Here is an 18,290-nt window from a genome sequence, read left to right on the forward strand (position 1 = left end):
AGGTGTTCACGAAACATACAATATTACTCACATACAGTTTCACCTTCTCAAACCTACCTTACACACAACATATTATAGTTATAAGTTTGAAATATATGTACAAATATAAATAATTATGTGAATACTGTAAATATTATATAGAAATAAATAAATAAATAAAATAAAATAAAGATATAGGCTTCCCTCAAACGTCTATAGTTTCGATACAGGCTTGCCTCATACTTTATAGTTTTTCCTATTTTCATGTTTCTTTTAAGCCCTAAACCCATGTAATCAATGGGCGTCCTATTTATTATTCTTTTTCAATAACTTATTCATATTGGGATTCCAATGGTCATCTGTTAGCTGTCCTCGTGCCCATCATATGGTCCAACCGCTGAAAGCTTCGTTATACCCACTATAATATCTGTTACACGGAGCTATCAGAGATATACCTGTAATAGTACAACATGACTAACAAGATTGTGACATTGTCAATTCAAGTCTTCAACCCAAATCCTGTTCGTTTTAAAAGGCGATTCATTTAAGTATGCAAATATATACACCTGAATGACGGGACAGAGTTGCATCTACGAAAATAGCTCGCCAAATATAGTTGAGTCACGTTCGATGTTGACCCAATCTGTGTTTACAACTTTACCCGGACTTGGTTCTTTGAATGCGAATTATTTCTGAGATCAGTGTGTACATTTCTTAAGCTGGCCTCTGATAAACAAACAAGCCGCGTTTCATACTTTCTTCGTGCCTCAGTCAAAATTTCTCGGATCATCAAATTTTCATCGTTTTATTAGATCTGCGATGAAAAGAGAGCAAAACGAAATAAACCAGAATGACTGATTTGAACCACTAGCATCCGTTTATAACTATCTTATGTGAATAGATTTTTCTGCTGAGAACACGGAAATGCTAGAAAAATAACCATTTTAATACAAAAATTAAAAATCCATGTTTTTAGCTTGTATAGGTACTATTGTATGAAAAAGACCAAATGTGTTCCGTTTGTTTGTTTTTAAACTGCATACTCATTGAAAGTGTTATAACTTACCTACATGTGGGTCTGCCTTTAAAATGTGTTTTAAAACAGGCAATGAAATTGACGATTTTAGCTTACGTAAGTTAATTTAACGACTATGTGAACTCATATTAAAATACGAGTATGTATTTAATTTTTTCAGCGATCTTGAACCTTATGAACCATGATGGTTGTTAAAATAAATATTTTAAGCTCGTCTTTAAAAAACAAACAAAAAATAATCATATAATTCTGAATGATTCATTGAAAATCACTTTTCTGGTTTATGAAAAAAAAACTAATTTCGCAAGCATCAAAAATGATAATTTAAAAAAATATATATATTATGCGGTTGTGCAAATGATTAAAATGTAAAAAAATATGAAATCTTTCACGAACAACAAATAATTGAAAAAATAAAGTGGCACATTGTCTTTCAATAAATCTAGCAGCAATTGTAAGCAGGGTTTGCAATCCCGCAGGATTTTTGCAATATTATAGCGCGCGGGATTTTCATGTGCGGGATTGGGAGATTGAAAAAAATATCAAATTTACAACAACATCCTACTGTTTTGATTTGGACGTACTTACGAGATGCGAATCACGTCATAAGCAAACGAGAGAAAGTCCAGAAGGCAGTACCAACGAAGTTTTAATTGTAATATTTTTTCAACAGTTTTCTTAAAATGCTCATTTCGTTTCGTTTTAAACGTCTTTTTACAATATTACTAGTACTAAAGATGATTGATCCCATTTCACTAGTATTTTTTTGCAGTAATATTACTTATATCAAATGTTATTGATACGGAAAGTCCTCTTAAATAACTTACTACGTTACCTTTTAATTTTTTTTATAATATACTAGAATCAAAGATAATTTATACTAAATAATAAAAATAAAAGTTAAATTAAAAATCCCGCAAATCCCGCGGGATATCTTAATTATATCCCGCAATCCGGCGGGATTTGCAAACCCTGGCTGTAAGCAACCAACCAAACAAGTCACCTTGCACGAGACAGAGGAATGAAGGAAAATAAAAACATTTTACCGGTTCAACGAGCAACGAACATTCGCGTCGGATTGTCAATCGCTACAAGAAGGATTTCTACCTGTGTAAAATGGATGAGAATAATACATAGCGTGACGTATAATATCGCGGTTCATCTAATTATTGGTATTATTATTTATTACCAGTTGAAAATAATTCTCCCGAGGTCTTCTCGTCGAGAACCGGTAATCCCAGTCAAAGGTTGATTTTAATATTCGTGCAATGCAAGGCGGCCGTTGTAGTAATTATTATACAACATCATAATATTTTAATCTTCACATATTCTTATTTTTGGTACAAGGAAAATTACTGAGAGATATTACATGGTGCCGGTTTTTCAAGGACTCACTCCTACACGTTTCGTCAGTCAATATAAGACTTAGGCCTGGAGCAAAGTCTGTTGGTTTCTGAATGTGGGAAATTTATTCAAGACGAAAAATAAAACCTATCTTTCTGTATGCTGTGTCTGTGTACTATGTTGAATGTCCCGTATTTTCTAAAGAAGACACCCGTATCTCATAAATAGGGCTCATAGACGTACCAGATTAATGTGATACTCAATTCAAATTTTCTCTTAAAACTCTCCCCCTCTCCATTCCAACATATCACGGGGTTTGTCAATAAAGTGAATTCTGGTCACCCTACATGAGCCAAATACATGTTGAAGCGCTGAAAAGAAAGCTGATGAATGAGCTTGTATTAAATTATGCAACCAAGTCTGTCGTGCAGTTGTGCATGCTTTCATACCTTTTTAATGGGCAGAAATAAGTAGGGTAAGTAACAAGGTAGGGCTTGGAGAAACGAGGGAAGGATTGGAGGAACAATAAAAGGCTTGGAGGAACAAGGAAATGCTCGAAAGAACAAAGTAATGTAAGGCTTGTAGGAACAAGGAAAACTGTAAGGGACAATGGGGAAGACAGTAAGGATTTGAAGAAGAAATTAAAGCTTGAAGATAAAGTAAAGGCTTGGGGAAGTAAGCAAAGGTTTAGGAGAACAAGGAAAATCTTGGGAGAGTAAGTAAAGGCTTGGAGGAACAATGTACGGATTGGAGAAACAAGGTAAGAAGACTTTGAGAAACAAGGACACGCTTGGAGGAGCCAATAAGGTTTATAGGAACAAGGTAACACTTGAAGGACAATATAAGGCTTGGAGGAGCCAATAAGGTTTGCAGGAAAAAGGTAACACTTAGAACAACATAAGGCTTGGAGGAGCCAGTAAGGTTTGCAGGAACAAGGCAAGATTTGAAGGAACAATATAAGGCTTGTAACAACAAGGTGAAGCTAGAGGAACAAGGGAAGGCTCGTAGGAACAAGATATGTACCTACTATGTGCATATTAAACAATATACAATCTTCTATATAGTAGAGCAAGCCGCACTAATTTATTAATGAACTCACCTGTGGGGAGAGCTACGTGCTTTTTGAATGCGGTAGATAAGAAATTAGATTTATTTTTTGTGTCCTATAGCGCATTTGCGAGATTTTTGGCATTGCATATACACTGCATAAATGGTACAATTATAACGTCTTAGGCTTTATTACCTGTAATTGTTATAAATAAATGTACAAATTATATATAAATAAATAAATAAAATAAATAAATAAATTATTCATACTAACATTCTAAGAAAAGTTAGTTGGTTACATTGATGACCCAGACAGGCTGAATCGTTAATTATTAAATAAAATTAAGTTAAAGAGACGTCTGCAATCAATCAATCACCTTAATTGATTTGTGCGAGATGTGTGTGGCGTGTGGTGACATCATATGATACTAAAAAATACTGAGCAGCTTATTTAATTTACTGTTGAATAATAAAGTGATTTTACGTGTGCATTATAAAGGTAGATAAAAAGTTTTGCCGATATTTGATTGAAAACTCGTTAAAAACTAAAACAGTTTTTGGTATAATACAAAAAAATGTATGACGAAGACTAATCAACTTAAAGGAATCATTAGATTTGTATTGGGCTTATTAAAAATGATGTCGTAAATGTTTTAAATATAGATCACGCCATACATCACAATCTACACATAATCCCTGAACGCAGTCAGAAAGATTGGCTAAAGAAGGAAGAATCCCAACACTGCATAATAACCCGAAAAATCACGACAAGTATACGATGATCGAAATTTAATATTCTTTCATCAAGTTTGAAACATGCTGTATGCAAACAATGCGAGTGCTGTGTTCGTGTCAACTCCAACTGCGATACCTAAGCTAAGGAGCAGAAGGCTATAGGTCTATTGGCACTGGACGAGCAAATATTATACAATGTGTAAAGAATAAGACTTATCTCGCGATTTTGAGATAAATACAGAGAACCAAAGATAGCAGGTAAGTCTCTTATCAGAAAAAATACCATAATTATCGCAAAGCCTATTCGTAAAAGCCGCATTGCCGCATAAAAATTAATTAATCTTCTTTAAAACGATAAAACTTTACACACAAAAAGTAAATTAACAAATTCGTTGGTAAAAAAAACTGAATCATGATGCAAAAAAATATTTTACATGAAATAATTTTACTATACAATTATCTTGATTCAACGGGTTATTAATGGTTTGGACTTATACCTTTATTTAAACAATTCTTGAAATTCCACAGTTGAAATGCCAGGAATTTGTGCAAATTAGGTAAAAAAATTTGAAGATTAAACCGTTGTGAAATTTCGTCTAAATTTGTTGTAAAAACATTTTTCTTTAATTAATTAATGAGGATATAATTTATATTTTATAAAAAATAGGAATTTTTTTAAATTGCGTTAGCGAATCCAAAGAAGTTACAGACTATAAAATGTAAGATTGATTGGCGAAGAAGTTTGCAGTATTGGATTGCAGTAGAAAAGAATTTAATATGCATTTTCGTATGAATTTGCACAAAAAACTTATCTTAATATCTTACAAAGATTGTAAAACATTGGTTAATGCGTTAAAATCCATCATAGAAGTAACAGAATGCTTCATTTAGGATCAGTTAGAGAAGTGAGATTATTCAAAAATTCAACAAAAAAATTAAACCGTAAATAATTTTTAAAAATATTAGCGAATGCACAAAAAACCATTGAAAAGTCGCAAATTGTGTAATTTGGGAAGATTTAAGAATAATGGTTAGTAGTCATTAAGTTTACCTGCTTGCCGCCGGCAACCATCTTGGCGAAGCTTCAGGTATATCCTTACGAGCGCAGAAATTACAAGGCCCTCGGCCAACCGTCACACCGGTGCAAGAGTCACACACCTGTCACAGTTGACAGTTGCTCACTGAACGTATATTATAATAGCGACGACACTCAAGAGGAAAAAAACGCTCCGAATAACACGCCGCGACTATCGATCATAAATACTGAAAACTTATTTAATTAATTGATCTTGGATCTTTCAGATGGGGTTCGAATCGTACGACCGAGTCGGTCGAAGGTTCAGAAACAACTGAATTTCTAGACAACAATGCACGTCGCACGACCGGCACGACGCGGCCGGTTAAATTCTTGAATACCGGGTGGTGGGTTGATTCGTTGCTTGTTTGGATGGCTGGTTCGTCGGTTGGCTTTGGCTATAGTATGGCTTGATATGCGGTAGCGGCTACGCTATAGGAACTGGCTATGGTCGAATAACGCCTGTCTGCTTCGGGTGCGGGGCGCGGGGTTCTAAATCAGCCGCTGGAGATTTAGCGGCGGTCGCACTGCGCAGGCGCGGGAACGTTCAAACCGGCCAATAGGAGACGCTCCTGACGGAGGTTTTAAGGCTTCGCACGTGGATTGTAAAGCGATAATGGATGGGTGGAAAGCTGCATTCACATTTAGAGTATTTTAACGTGTTATTTTTGTAATTCAGATCCTGATGAATTAATCTGTCCGGGGTAAAAAATCCTTCGTTCATTTCATAAGAAGTGGACGGCAGCTTATGGGTAGGCAAGTTCGGCTAGCAGTTGGGTGAATCGAGTTCGGTACTCCCAGTGGGTAACCACTTATTCCCTTTTTATAACACATTTGACTTTGTGGTAAGACTTATAACTTACATTTAAAAAAAACAATGACCAATCAGCGCGCAAGACATGAATGAATTCAAAGGTTTCATAGAAAAATATTGTTGAACTATATTCGAGTATCTCAAAATTCTCACCTTTCCATTTCCCATGGGAAACGATGAGATTTTTGGGACATTGCACCAGTGATTATTATGCAGATCCAAGTGATTCATAAATAGGTATAATAACCATAAACAACTCACAAAGTAATACAACAATAAAGCTAAATAATCAGAGGCGTTATAGCGTAAAAGCGTTCTTTGGAAACGTGTTCCACTATAAGATTAGCAAGCAAGAAATGGTACACGGGGACTGGATTCGGTAGTTTCCGGTCGTTCACCGCTAAACCGTCGGAGGACAATAAATTTGAGGTTGAAACTGGAACGGTGTCATCTAAATACATTATAGCATTAGGAACTATTAATTTTAGACACTAGCAAGATCTTGTCAATTGCCACACACGGACGCATGCGCGTTCCAGCGAACCAGTCAGAGCATTTTGAAAGTTCTCGTAGGAATTTTATTCCATTGAAGTGCAACACGTAATTCTTACATAACAACCTTTCGTGTTTTTCGAAACCTTTCGATACATCGCTTTGTAAATTGTGTGAATAAAGTTTGGAAAAATATAATCGCTTCATTTAAAAAGAACCCTTAGTGGTAAGCATTATTTGCTTAAAAACGTCCGCGATAAATACATCAATGATGACAACATATCGATGATTATTTTTAATGCATTAAATTTCATAATTTAACGTAAGCGCAAAATACATTTTATCAGTTGGGAAAATTAGACAAAAATTCCATTTCGGCAGCATTTTACAATCTTTTCAACTGGTCTAGTTTTTAATACAAGAAAATTCTCGAATCTTTCAACGCTTGCGACCTCCATTGCGCCTAAACCCATTATTTCTCCTCTTGGCGACGCAGCGGAATTTCCACATTATTTGTTTTACTTTATTTGCATTTAGCGAAGAGCTTGAAAGTTACCTTGCCCGGCCTAGGCTGCTAGGCTGCTAGGCGGCTAAAATTGGCCTCGAATTCACTGACTAATCTTACTGAATTTACTCCTAATAAGCTGCAAACATATGATTAATACAATCACATTTTTTTAATCTAAATCTATCTAATAAATTTATTGAAATAATTTCCCAAATAATACGCCTCATAATTTATTTTGGCATGAACCTTACATCTAATCTAGTTTGCGAAGACGGATTACATGTTTTGACACACGTGGGGGCGTACCTTCCAAATCACACGTGGGAAACATACTGATAAAAAATATTGTTAAATTATTAAAAACCTACTATGATTATTCTTATTCCTGTTAAAAACGGGACTGCAGGCCTTTAACGAATGAATTGATGGATTTCCTAACAAACTATCAGTAAAACACGAATGAGGATGACAAACACGTGTTCATAAAAATTCTAACATTCTGATTTTAAAATCACCTTGAACACCGAAACAGCTGTCACAATTATGAAAAAACTAAAATACTTGCAGAACCTAATAATAAATATTTTAATAACAAATGCAGTTCTACGAATTAACATAAAAACAATTAATAATTTATTGCAACATTACATAAAATCTATTATTTTGAGGTATTTATTATTAATTGAAAAAACATGGCTTACAGTGAGCGAAAATAATTCCTGATTAAGGCCCCGTAGTAAGCGTTCAAAAACGGTTTGAAAAGGAGATATGTAAATATGAATGTTAGAGGGAGCGCGCTAATATTAAAAAAACGATAATAATTAAGCAAAAATTGTGTAAATATTTATTAAAACACGACAATTTTCAAAAAAGAGCAAAAATCTCTCGATAAATGTTTGAGTTGCATTCAAAGATCCACTGTGATTTTTTTCATGCCTATAATTTAATTAAATAACAGAACAAAACGTGTTTTTAATCATCTTCCGAGCTTACTTTGCGTTTTGTTTCTATCGAGGAAAATTCATATAATTAACGTATCGGCAAAACAAGTGTATAGATATTATCTTCAAAAACATTTTTTTTTAAACTTAAAAACATAAGGAGTTAATGAGAAAATTTAATAAATCGGTAGATATTGGGTATGCGGGGCCTAACGATTGTGTTCATTTTTCTGTTTACAAATAAGGTTTTTGGTTACAATAAAGCTCAAATTTTCTAGACGTAGATAATCTTAAAGATAATCGGCGTAACTCTTACGATACGCATCGCAAATTCATCACTAATAATAAATAGTATTAATCAGGGCGGCGAAACATCGAAAGAAATTCGATAAATTCTGATAAAACATTTAAATATAAATCTGAAATTTCATATGCGTTCAATTGAGATTCCACTATATCAATACAGTACCTAATAAATTTCACATGAGGTACGATTGCATATTGCTAAAATTTACTAGACTTACCTAATAAGGACATTCCCTAGTGCACGGAGAAAAATGAGTTTTGTCAATTTATTAAAAAACTATTAAAAAATTTTGCAATCCGGTTAAAAACGGGATGGCAGGCCCTTAACGAATGAATTGATAGGTTTCCTGAGAAACTTTTTAGAAGAACACGTGTTGATAAAAATCCTAATTATTTTGGCATTTCGTCATAACATATTATCAAGTCAACCTTTGACAAAGTACTACTAGTTTATTGGGACTCTTCTTCTCTTTCTTGTATTATATTATATCTTGTATAAATATAAAAAATATATATTTAAATGCAGGTGCATGAACACGTGTTAGGGTATATTACGCGTTTACTAAAAGTTTATCAGGAAACGGCCTGCAATCCCGTTTTCGGATTACCAATAATTTGAGGAGATTCGTAAAAAAATAGCAATACTCATTTTTCTTCGTGTGCGATAGTCGATAGTGTAAAAAGAACTTTGTATAAAAACTGAAATCATATATTTTTTTAAAACATGTATTACGGAATTATGGGCGTTTTACACGATGATTTTTTTCGTCCAGTTTTTATACGGGTCGTCTTTTCATATGGATTCAGATGTAAAGGGGACGTGTTTTATTTTGTTCCGATTTTTGTACAGTTTAAGATGGCGAACATTGTTTTACGTAACTTTGAGGAAATGTTACATGTTTATTTCATTTTATATTTAAAATACGGATAAAAATAATATAACACGTCTTTATTACTAATACTTATTTTATTTATTACTGATAGTGAAGTGTATTCTTTGGTTATTGTGAATTTCGCGTGTATTTTTATTGATTTGTTGACGGCAACGGAAAAAGCAAATGACTGATGCTTACATGTGGTCTATGGCAATGTTCAAGCTCTTACGATTTTTTTACGATTTAGTGCCGTCCCAAAATATTATTTCTTATCTAATGACTGATCTGTACGAAATCGTATGAAAATAATTATCGTGTATATCAAAGACATTTCATTATAAGGTTTCGATATAGTTTACATATGGGGATCGGTATGAAAAAACATCGTGTAAATGGGACGAACGGAGGGTGCAGGGTGTAAACAAATAAATGGCATTTAATATCCTAAGAAGGTGGATGAACAAAAGAGTCCATCGAAAACTTGATTACACAAAGTCACCAAGTGGACGAAATATTGCATTAACCGCTTGAGGACTATGCCCGAGTATACTCGGGCGGCTATTATTTGTGAAAATCCCCCCCCCCCTTCCCGAGATAACTCGGGCAAACTTTATCTGCAGAAAAGACCACTCCCGAATATATTTTTTCTTTGAATTACGTGATTCAATTCCGATTGATTTTATCGATAATCTTTAATATGTATTATAAGGAATTATGAATTAATTACGTTGAATTTTTTTTTGATTTTCTTTCATTTCTTGGCTCACACTATGCACCGTAATATCAACGTTCAGTCCCATTTTGGTCCGTTATGGCTTTTATGAAGATTATAGTGTGGTGAGATTGTAATACAGGGTTTTCCAATAAGAGGTGTTATTTTGATATTCAATCGTAAAAGATCAATGGTTTCGTTGCTTGTGTGGCACGTAACGCCGTCTTGTTGAAAGTAAACGTTGTCCAGATAAATACCATCCAATTCCAGCCATAAAAAATCATTAATCATCTCTCGATAGCGCAATGCATTCACCGTAACTGTTGCTCCAGCCTCATTTTCGAAAAAGTAAGGTCCCATGACTCCGCCGGACCATAAACCGCCCCAAACAGTCACACGTTGAGGATAGAAGGGCTTTTCAAGAATAACTGTTGGGTTTTCTGAGCCCCAGATGCGACAATTTTGCTTGTTGACGAAGCCACCGAGGTGGAAATGGGCCTCATCACTCAAGATGATTTGCATTTGATTCACTCAAGTGAATTTTAATAATTTCAATGCGTTGTTGAAGCGTGAATCGTTCCATTTTTATTAATAGCGTAGTTTCTACTTATCAAATGTCAAAAAATGCCAGCTTCAAAAGTAACATCTACCGAAATAACACATCTAATTGGAAAACCCATTATTAGTTTGCCTTATTAACTTTTCCCTTTTATGGGTTCATTGCACAGTGGCACTTTAGATTAAACCGCTACTGCTTATAACAATTCCATAAATGTGATAGAGGCCTTCAATGCCTAGATTCAAATAAGTTACAGGTACCCACCTCCCATTGCCGAGTGCATTACGAATTGCACCTACTATTCCCAGCTATTAATGAATGAACAATTGAAAAGGGAAAAACGAACGTTCGTCGATTGTTTACACAAAGATATTGTTAATTTAATGGAACAACGCGTAAAACCGTGTATTTGTTATCGTAAAGCGGCACGTTTGGATAATATTTCTAAACTCGTTGCAGGTATGTCAGCCGGTGTTATGAAGTTAATTCTCTTACTTACATCACGTAAAGCCTTCAATTACTTTAGTAATAAGTTCAATAAATAAGTAAGTACCCCCGATTGTGACGAAATTAACACAATTACATTGAACTGAAGAATTCAAACATGGAATGTATGATAAGAAAAATAAGTCATGCTTACCGAGTTATCATTTTCAACGTAATTAAGAAACCTACTCTACATATTTGAACCCATATTATATTTGACTAGCGCAGGACTAGTAAAAAATCATGGAATCTGAAATCTTGACAAAACAGTTCCAATTTTAAAAATGTGTTCAAAATATTATATTACATGGAGGTACCGACCAACTATATCCCTGAATCATGTGAATAATTCAGTTATTCACACGATCAGTTCCAGTTTTTAAAATGACACGTAAATTAAAATAGGGTTCATTGATCCAGTTTTTCAGGCAGGACTAACGAAATTAGCAGGTTTGATAAAAAAAAAACATTTATACCAGTTAAAATAGACAAAATTTAAATTACCTTTAATCCTGTCATAAAAACACCTGAAACTATTGCTATTGGAATGATGGGGGACTTGCTTGCCGAGAATTGAATCCGCGCGTCTAGGTACGAACCTGCTATAAACCGGACATAATATCATAAATAATGTAATAAACTGACTTTTTATTAATGAAATATCTTTTGTCGTGGAAATAAATGTTCAGTAACCGCTAATATAGGTTATGTCCGCAAAAACTTAGACAGAACAGACATCGGATCCACCGGTAAAATGATAAAAAAAAAACAATATTCGAATATTGACATTAGGTAAACGAGTCAAATCGTAGAAATATAGCAATAATGAGTATTTTAGTAAATGAACGCATTGCAATAAAGGGAAATTGCATCACCGAATCGATACTAATAATGCAAAGGCCAACGCAGGTGACGCATGGTTTAAGTATGTCACTCGCAATAATTTTATCGCAAATACATACGTTGAAAGATACATACTACGGTATTGTTTTTGAACCGTGGGTATTTGATTTTTTAAAGAAAACCATTAAATTCCGCACGGCTGAGATATCGGTACGTACCTACTGATTAGCAAGATAATATTGAAATTAATAAAAACATAATCGGAGGTACAGGATGCAGCAAAAATTACTGCAGTTTTGAAGGGCCGGAACATCCCGTGTGGTGGGGTCTCATTTTGTCGAGAGGGTCGTGCCGTTTTCAGTCGGACAACACCGGTTTATTGAAAATGGCCTTACGGCTGCAATTTGCGACTTCTTCCTGTGGGGCTACCTAAAGGAAAATGTTTTTAAAAACTTCGGCTTCACACCATGGAAAAACTCAATGATCGAATTCGGGAGTGAATCGCCGCTATACCCGTCGATATGTGCCAAAATCTTCAGAAATCGCCTTCATCAATGTGTCGCTGCTGGGGGACATCATCTTTCTGATGTCACCTTCAGGACTTGTTGCATAAAACGGCATCATGTACCGAATAAAATAAAATAAGCCCCATTTCTGTAAGTTCCGTGGATTTTTTTAATAGCCCTTTAATATTACATTGTCTGTTTTTGCACCGTCTGTTTTGCCGCACCCTATAGAAAATAAAATTTCAACATTACAAGATTAGAACGAAATCCTTATCGAAAGAAAAGTATTTTTATCACAGTTAAAAAAGTATTTATTATTATTAATGACGCTTGTATATTTTTATATTTATAATAATATACTGTAATAGCACGTAATAAATTGGCATAAAAATTTACTTATATACTATATTGTTTTTTTTGTTTAATGTTAGGAAGTTGACGAACAAAAGAAAACATTGTTGGCGTAGTTTGATTCGGCCCAGAATTTTTTTTGTTTTATATACCATATCTACTTTGTGATCTTAATTTATAATGAAAATTCATTTATAACTCCGGTTCAATGAACTCTAGAACTTTAGCTTTGAATTTAATTTTTAATTTTTTGGACCAATAATTATATAAATGTGAAAAGAAAATTATTTGAATTGTCATAGGGAATACAGACTATCCCCATTCGCTACGCTCTCAGACAACAAAACTGTTTTCATCATTTGGTCACGCCAAGGGATTTGAACTAGAGACCTTTAGGTTTAGAGCCAAGGATTTAACCGTTCTGCCACGGGGTTCGCCAGTAAATGATTTAATGGGAAAATCTCAATTGTTGTGTACCATCGCAGACGGGGCAATTAAAAATAAATCAATCTTAAAACAATACGAAAGCAGTAGCAGTGCAACCAACAAACAGTGGCAGCCTTGTCACACTCATTTGGGATTGAATGCAGAACGGCTACGAACAATACTGGGAAAGTAGAAATCGTAGGAGGTAAGAAGAGTATGTATGTAGATAATCGGCTCCATTCACAATAAGAGAGTGACACGCACACAGATCAGCGGATTTCCGACATACGAACTGAACTCACTTCTGAGTGCGACAGCTTTCGTTTTAGGTACCACCTACTTTCTGGGCAGTTATTAAAATCGAAAATTTGTGACAGATCTAATAGTTTCATCAATAGTGTTTTATTTTCAATATGCTGCTGTCAAATAAAACCAAAACCTCCTAGATCACAAGGCCGGGACACTGATTCAAAGCAACCTCCTAACTTGTATGGGATTTAACAAAAAAAATCTATTTATTCTTATTTATAAAAACATCGTTAATTTAAAAAAAATAAACAAAAATACATTTTTTTGTAGATTCCCATACAAGTTAGGAGTCTGATTTGATTCAGCCTTGTGGATCTAGGAGGTTTTGATATAACTCATCACAAGCGTCATTTTATTTATCGCTTTTGCAATATGTTGGTTTTTTATAGTGTTTTTGCAAAATAAATAATAAATAAATAAATTTACTGTCTGTGGTTTAGGTCAGTTTTACACTAGAAACTCGTAGATACAATATACTTGGTCACTAAACACGCAAATACTGTTTTACATTTAAAATATCCGTTGGTTCTCTCTCCAAAGAAAATTACGCGGGTATCTACTAATATTTTTTTCGCAAAAAATAATTAATTCCCTAACTTCAATTCTCGGTAGAGGACTAAAAATACGTACTATTTAATATGAAAACTAAAAAAGTGGTTATAATCTAAATAGTTATATTATATGTAAATTTCGCCAACCTCTGCGAGTTTATATCTTAACAACAACAAAAACCTCCATAAATTGACGGCCCTACTCTGTACACCCGTTGGTTCTAATCCAAATATGCAACTTTTGCAAAACGACATTTTGTCACAAAATAGTAAAACTGCCCCCATGACCTTTTATACTTAGATGTACCTCAAATTTGTTGATCTCCGTAATATATTGTGCATAACCGTTTCATAGAGAACATGAATAAATAAATATTTTAACACAAAACCTTCATAAATTGACAGCCCTACACTGTACACCTGGCCATGTAATTTAGTTATAAACCCCTGAAAAAAATACATCGCTGCATATTATTAACACTAATTAGGTACAAGAATTATAAGCAAATGAAAATATGTATTTTCAATGCATCTGAGAACAGACTATGTAATATTATTATGAACAAATGAATCTTCGCACGGGTAATAACCGTATTTTTAAAACGTGTCAACAATTGATTAGCCATAAAAACCATCATTACCACCGCAAATGGGTATTCATGAACCAAGAGCCAAGGTTATGCGACCATGTTCATATACAGGCATGGGTACCACATGTAGGCAGTAGGCACAGCGGGACAGGGGTAGGCATCGTACAGACGCGTAAGGATGTACGACACGCGGAAGGAATAATCCAAGCTCGCTATATTCCACATAATCCACAATAGCGTATTATCCAAGGTTGATATTTTCAGTTGCGAACTTACCAAATACAAGAGGTCCATAAAAGAATATTTCTCTGATGGTTTGTGAATAATGTTTATGTCTCTATTGTTTATAAATGTAAACTGTCGATTTCCCGAAAATGAATAAACAATAATATAGCAGAATTCTGTATTCCAAAGAAGCTAAAACTCGCGAACGGTAAGGTACATCATGAAATTTGCACAGGTTTTTCTATATTGAATTTTGAGGTCAACGCATCAATTCGGCTTGAAATTTAAGCTGTGTAATTTTTAAATATTCATTTTACTTAAAATAAAGCAAAAAGCCATATTTGTTGCTTGTTGAATTTTTTGCAAAATTTAATATTATATTGACGAAGAAAATTGCATTAGTTATGCAGCGATAAAAATATAAATAAGTGTATTTTGGGCGTGTCCGTGTGCCCGATGTGACCGTGTGATTGATTTTTTCTTTTGGGGGCCTAAGAGTTAAAAGGTCTTACTTAAATAGGCGACATAAGTTTTCTTTTAAATCGGTATAGATTAGGCAAAATCATATTTTATTCGTTAAAATGATTTATAAACATCATTGCCATCTCACTTTTTTGTCGTTTCATAGCATAAAAATAATTGTTAAAAAATTCACGAAGTTTAAAATTTATTTCTCAAATTGCGGTCGGAACCTTCGGTTACGTAGAGATGTGAATATTACTTCGTATGTGGTTGACTTAAAGATTTTAATATAAAGCGTGTTTTCTCTTTCTAACGCCGTTTAGATCTTATTTCTAATTATAACAGTAAGAGAGATGCAAAGATTTCTATGAGATATGACTCTACGGGTAATAGTCGTTTGTTCGCAAAACTGAACAAACGGGTTAAATCGATCGAGGGGTTAAATCGAAAGAGCGGTTAAACCGATCTGCATATTATCGATTCGGGAAATGACGTTTTTGCTTTAACAGTCGAGCGTCCAGTTTAGAAATAACAATTTTCTATCGATTTTTTTTTATTAAAACAAAATCTACAGAAGGTTTACGGCTCCTGTCTGAATCAGATGATGCTACAACTGTTCACAGTGGTCGAACCTTTGTCTCCAGTGATTGCATAACGCTGGCTCGCGGCCCTGACACCTTTGCATCGCAACAATACCAACAGTTCTGCGATGGACCAAAGTCACTATTATATTACCATCGCGTTTTAATATTCCGCTTTGAATGAGAACTGAATACGAAATGGAAGAGAATAATAATTATTGTTTTCAGGTGAGATACATATATATTTAGACAGGCAACTAATCAATTGGAAATGAGATGAAGCCAGAACTATTTGAATTCACACTCCATCCCCAAAACACCCACAAAAACATAGTTTTACCAATATAAATATGTCAGTATTATCTGCAGACGTTTTAATTTGGGTAAAATTTACTTGTAATTAAGCATAACATCTGAATTTGAAAAAATGTTAACTTTTGGTCCTGCAAAGGTAAGCCATACCTGGAATTGAAAAAAAAACTTAATTTATTTTATAATTTTAATTCACGCGTAACGCATTAAAGTGGCGTAACATTTCAAAACGCCAAGTAAAATAAATCACAGGGTAGGTACTTTATCGTTTGTCTGGATTTGAAAAGATTCTTTTGATAATTTTCTGAACGCATCCATTAGTTCCAATTTTGAAAATGTCACAATTATACGAACTACGCGTAATAAATTTATGCACAAGGAAATTATATTGTTTGTTAATTAATTTAAGTTTTATGATGGATTCCGAATCGACTTTTCCTTCGAAAAACCCGCATTTGGGTTTATTTAATAATTTTGTTTTAGTTGATTTACAGCTTTATTTGTGATTGAGCGTTGTTCGTTTTATGCGTAGGTACCTACCGTTGTCCGGGATTCTATACATTTCTATTTCATTCTATAAGCTCTGATAAAAAAACAGACATCTTATTACAAATTTTGTACAACTGAGGCAATTCTACAATCTGTAAACCCGCAAATGTGGAAAGAGAGAAAACTGATTCTAAAAACGGTAATTCTGCGACTGTAATTTTTTCAGTCGATGAAGTCGTAATCAGTTATTAAATTAGGTTGATATTTTTATCTACATGGCGGGAGAAGATTTAGTATTAGTAACTAATGGAATGTTGTTAAGGAGCTTAGACACGTGATAACAAGCGAAATGTCGTTTAGAAGCAACGGATTATTTATTTTATCGAATAAACGCATTCCACGCACCGATATTTGCATGCGCTTTTCGAGGTTTGGCCATTGCTATGTGGGTCAAGCGAACGCTGAATGCACACAAATGTGTCCCAAGCGACATCACTATGGAAAATCGCCTCCTTAGCATTATAGACTAATTTTTGTGTAACCCATTCATAAATTTCTCTATTACAAAATTATTATTTACATATAATTACCCCTATCTACTGTAGTTTAATAATAAGTTTATAGCAAGGAACATAAATATTAAAGTTTTACTGAACCGAGAGAAGCCGTTTCGATGTGCCTGCGATACCAAGGTAAAGAAGTAATCTACAAAATATGTAAGTTTATATCAATCGATATTTACAATATGGATAACGTCGTTGAATTCGGGTACTTACACAAAAACATATCTCGATACTTGTGGTAAATAATAGGCAGGATTAGCGACCAATATTGCGATAAGGTTAGTTTTAAAACCTCAATAAAAATTATTACAATTTTTTTAATTTGAAAGTGCGTAAATCGTCGTAAATTTGTAAGAAGACGTTCTTAACAAGTAGGTTTAAATCAGGGGTAAGTAAAATATCAAATATGGCAAAGTTTATCCAAATTTATAATTAGATGATTGGCCTAAAATTAAAAGACAAAAACAATATTTCGTGACTATTCAGTGAATTCAGAGGTTTGAAAGCAAATAGTTCGAGGCTTAGGACGGGTTGTTTCGGAGAATTTGAACAATTCATCAAATTTCAACGTTCATTTTCAAGTTCTGTGAAAGATTTATTCAAGTTCTGTTTTTATTTCAGTTTTGTCAAGCATCTTGCCTATAATGATTTAAAAACAGAACTTGAATAGGACTTTCACAGAACCCGTAAATGAACGTTGAAATTTGATGAATTGTTCAAATTCTCCGAAACAACCCGTCCTTAGTCAATCATAAATCTAAATGTATACAACCTTAAAATGACAGCAAATAACTTTGCAGTCTCCTCGTAACGATTCTCAGGGGAAAGTGCAAACGCCGGAGGAATTTTTTAAATGTTCTAAAAACCAGCTTCTTATAAATAGGCATCTACTCCGCCGGAAATTCCCGCGTAATTCATTACTAAACGGTAATAGAGAAACGGAGGCTACCACAATTCGCATAACCTTAAAAAATAGCGACAGGACACGCAACAAAAGGGTGAATTTCATCCAAAGGTCAATGATCATTTAATGAATGTTTGTTTTTAATGTTTACTCGTTGGTTTCGGTCACTTTCTAGGTACGAGTTCAAGTTTCCCGCGCGCGGATTCTGTAAAACTTGCGGTGAAGAGAAGGTAGCGTGTGGAGGGGTGGGGGCAGCAATCAGGTGCGGC

At 34.2% G+C, this 18,290-nt stretch overlaps 1 protein-coding gene across 2 annotated transcripts in view; it reads right to left on the reverse strand.

The window, feature by feature from the left end:
* Positions 1 to 18,290, reverse strand: part of Moe (moesin) — a 107,663-nt gene that overhangs the window by 83,153 nt on the left and 6,220 nt on the right. The window contains exon 1 of one of the 2 annotated variants that reach the window (XM_089632570.1): positions 5,193 to 5,650. The exons of the other annotated variant lie outside the window; for it this stretch is intronic. Coding sequence (XP_089488696.1) covers positions 5,193 to 5,213 — 21 coding nt within the window. The 5' untranslated portion in view covers positions 5,214 to 5,650. Of the gene's footprint in view, positions 1 to 5,192; positions 5,651 to 18,290 lie in introns of those variants that run through there. 2 annotated transcript variants of the gene reach the window in all.

Source organism: Hesperophylax consimilis, chromosome 6, assembly GCF_061612785.1.
Source record: "Hesperophylax consimilis isolate HC1 chromosome 6, BYU_Hcon_1.0, whole genome shotgun sequence".
NCBI classification, from domain to species: domain Eukaryota; kingdom Metazoa; phylum Arthropoda; class Insecta; order Trichoptera; family Limnephilidae; genus Hesperophylax; species Hesperophylax consimilis.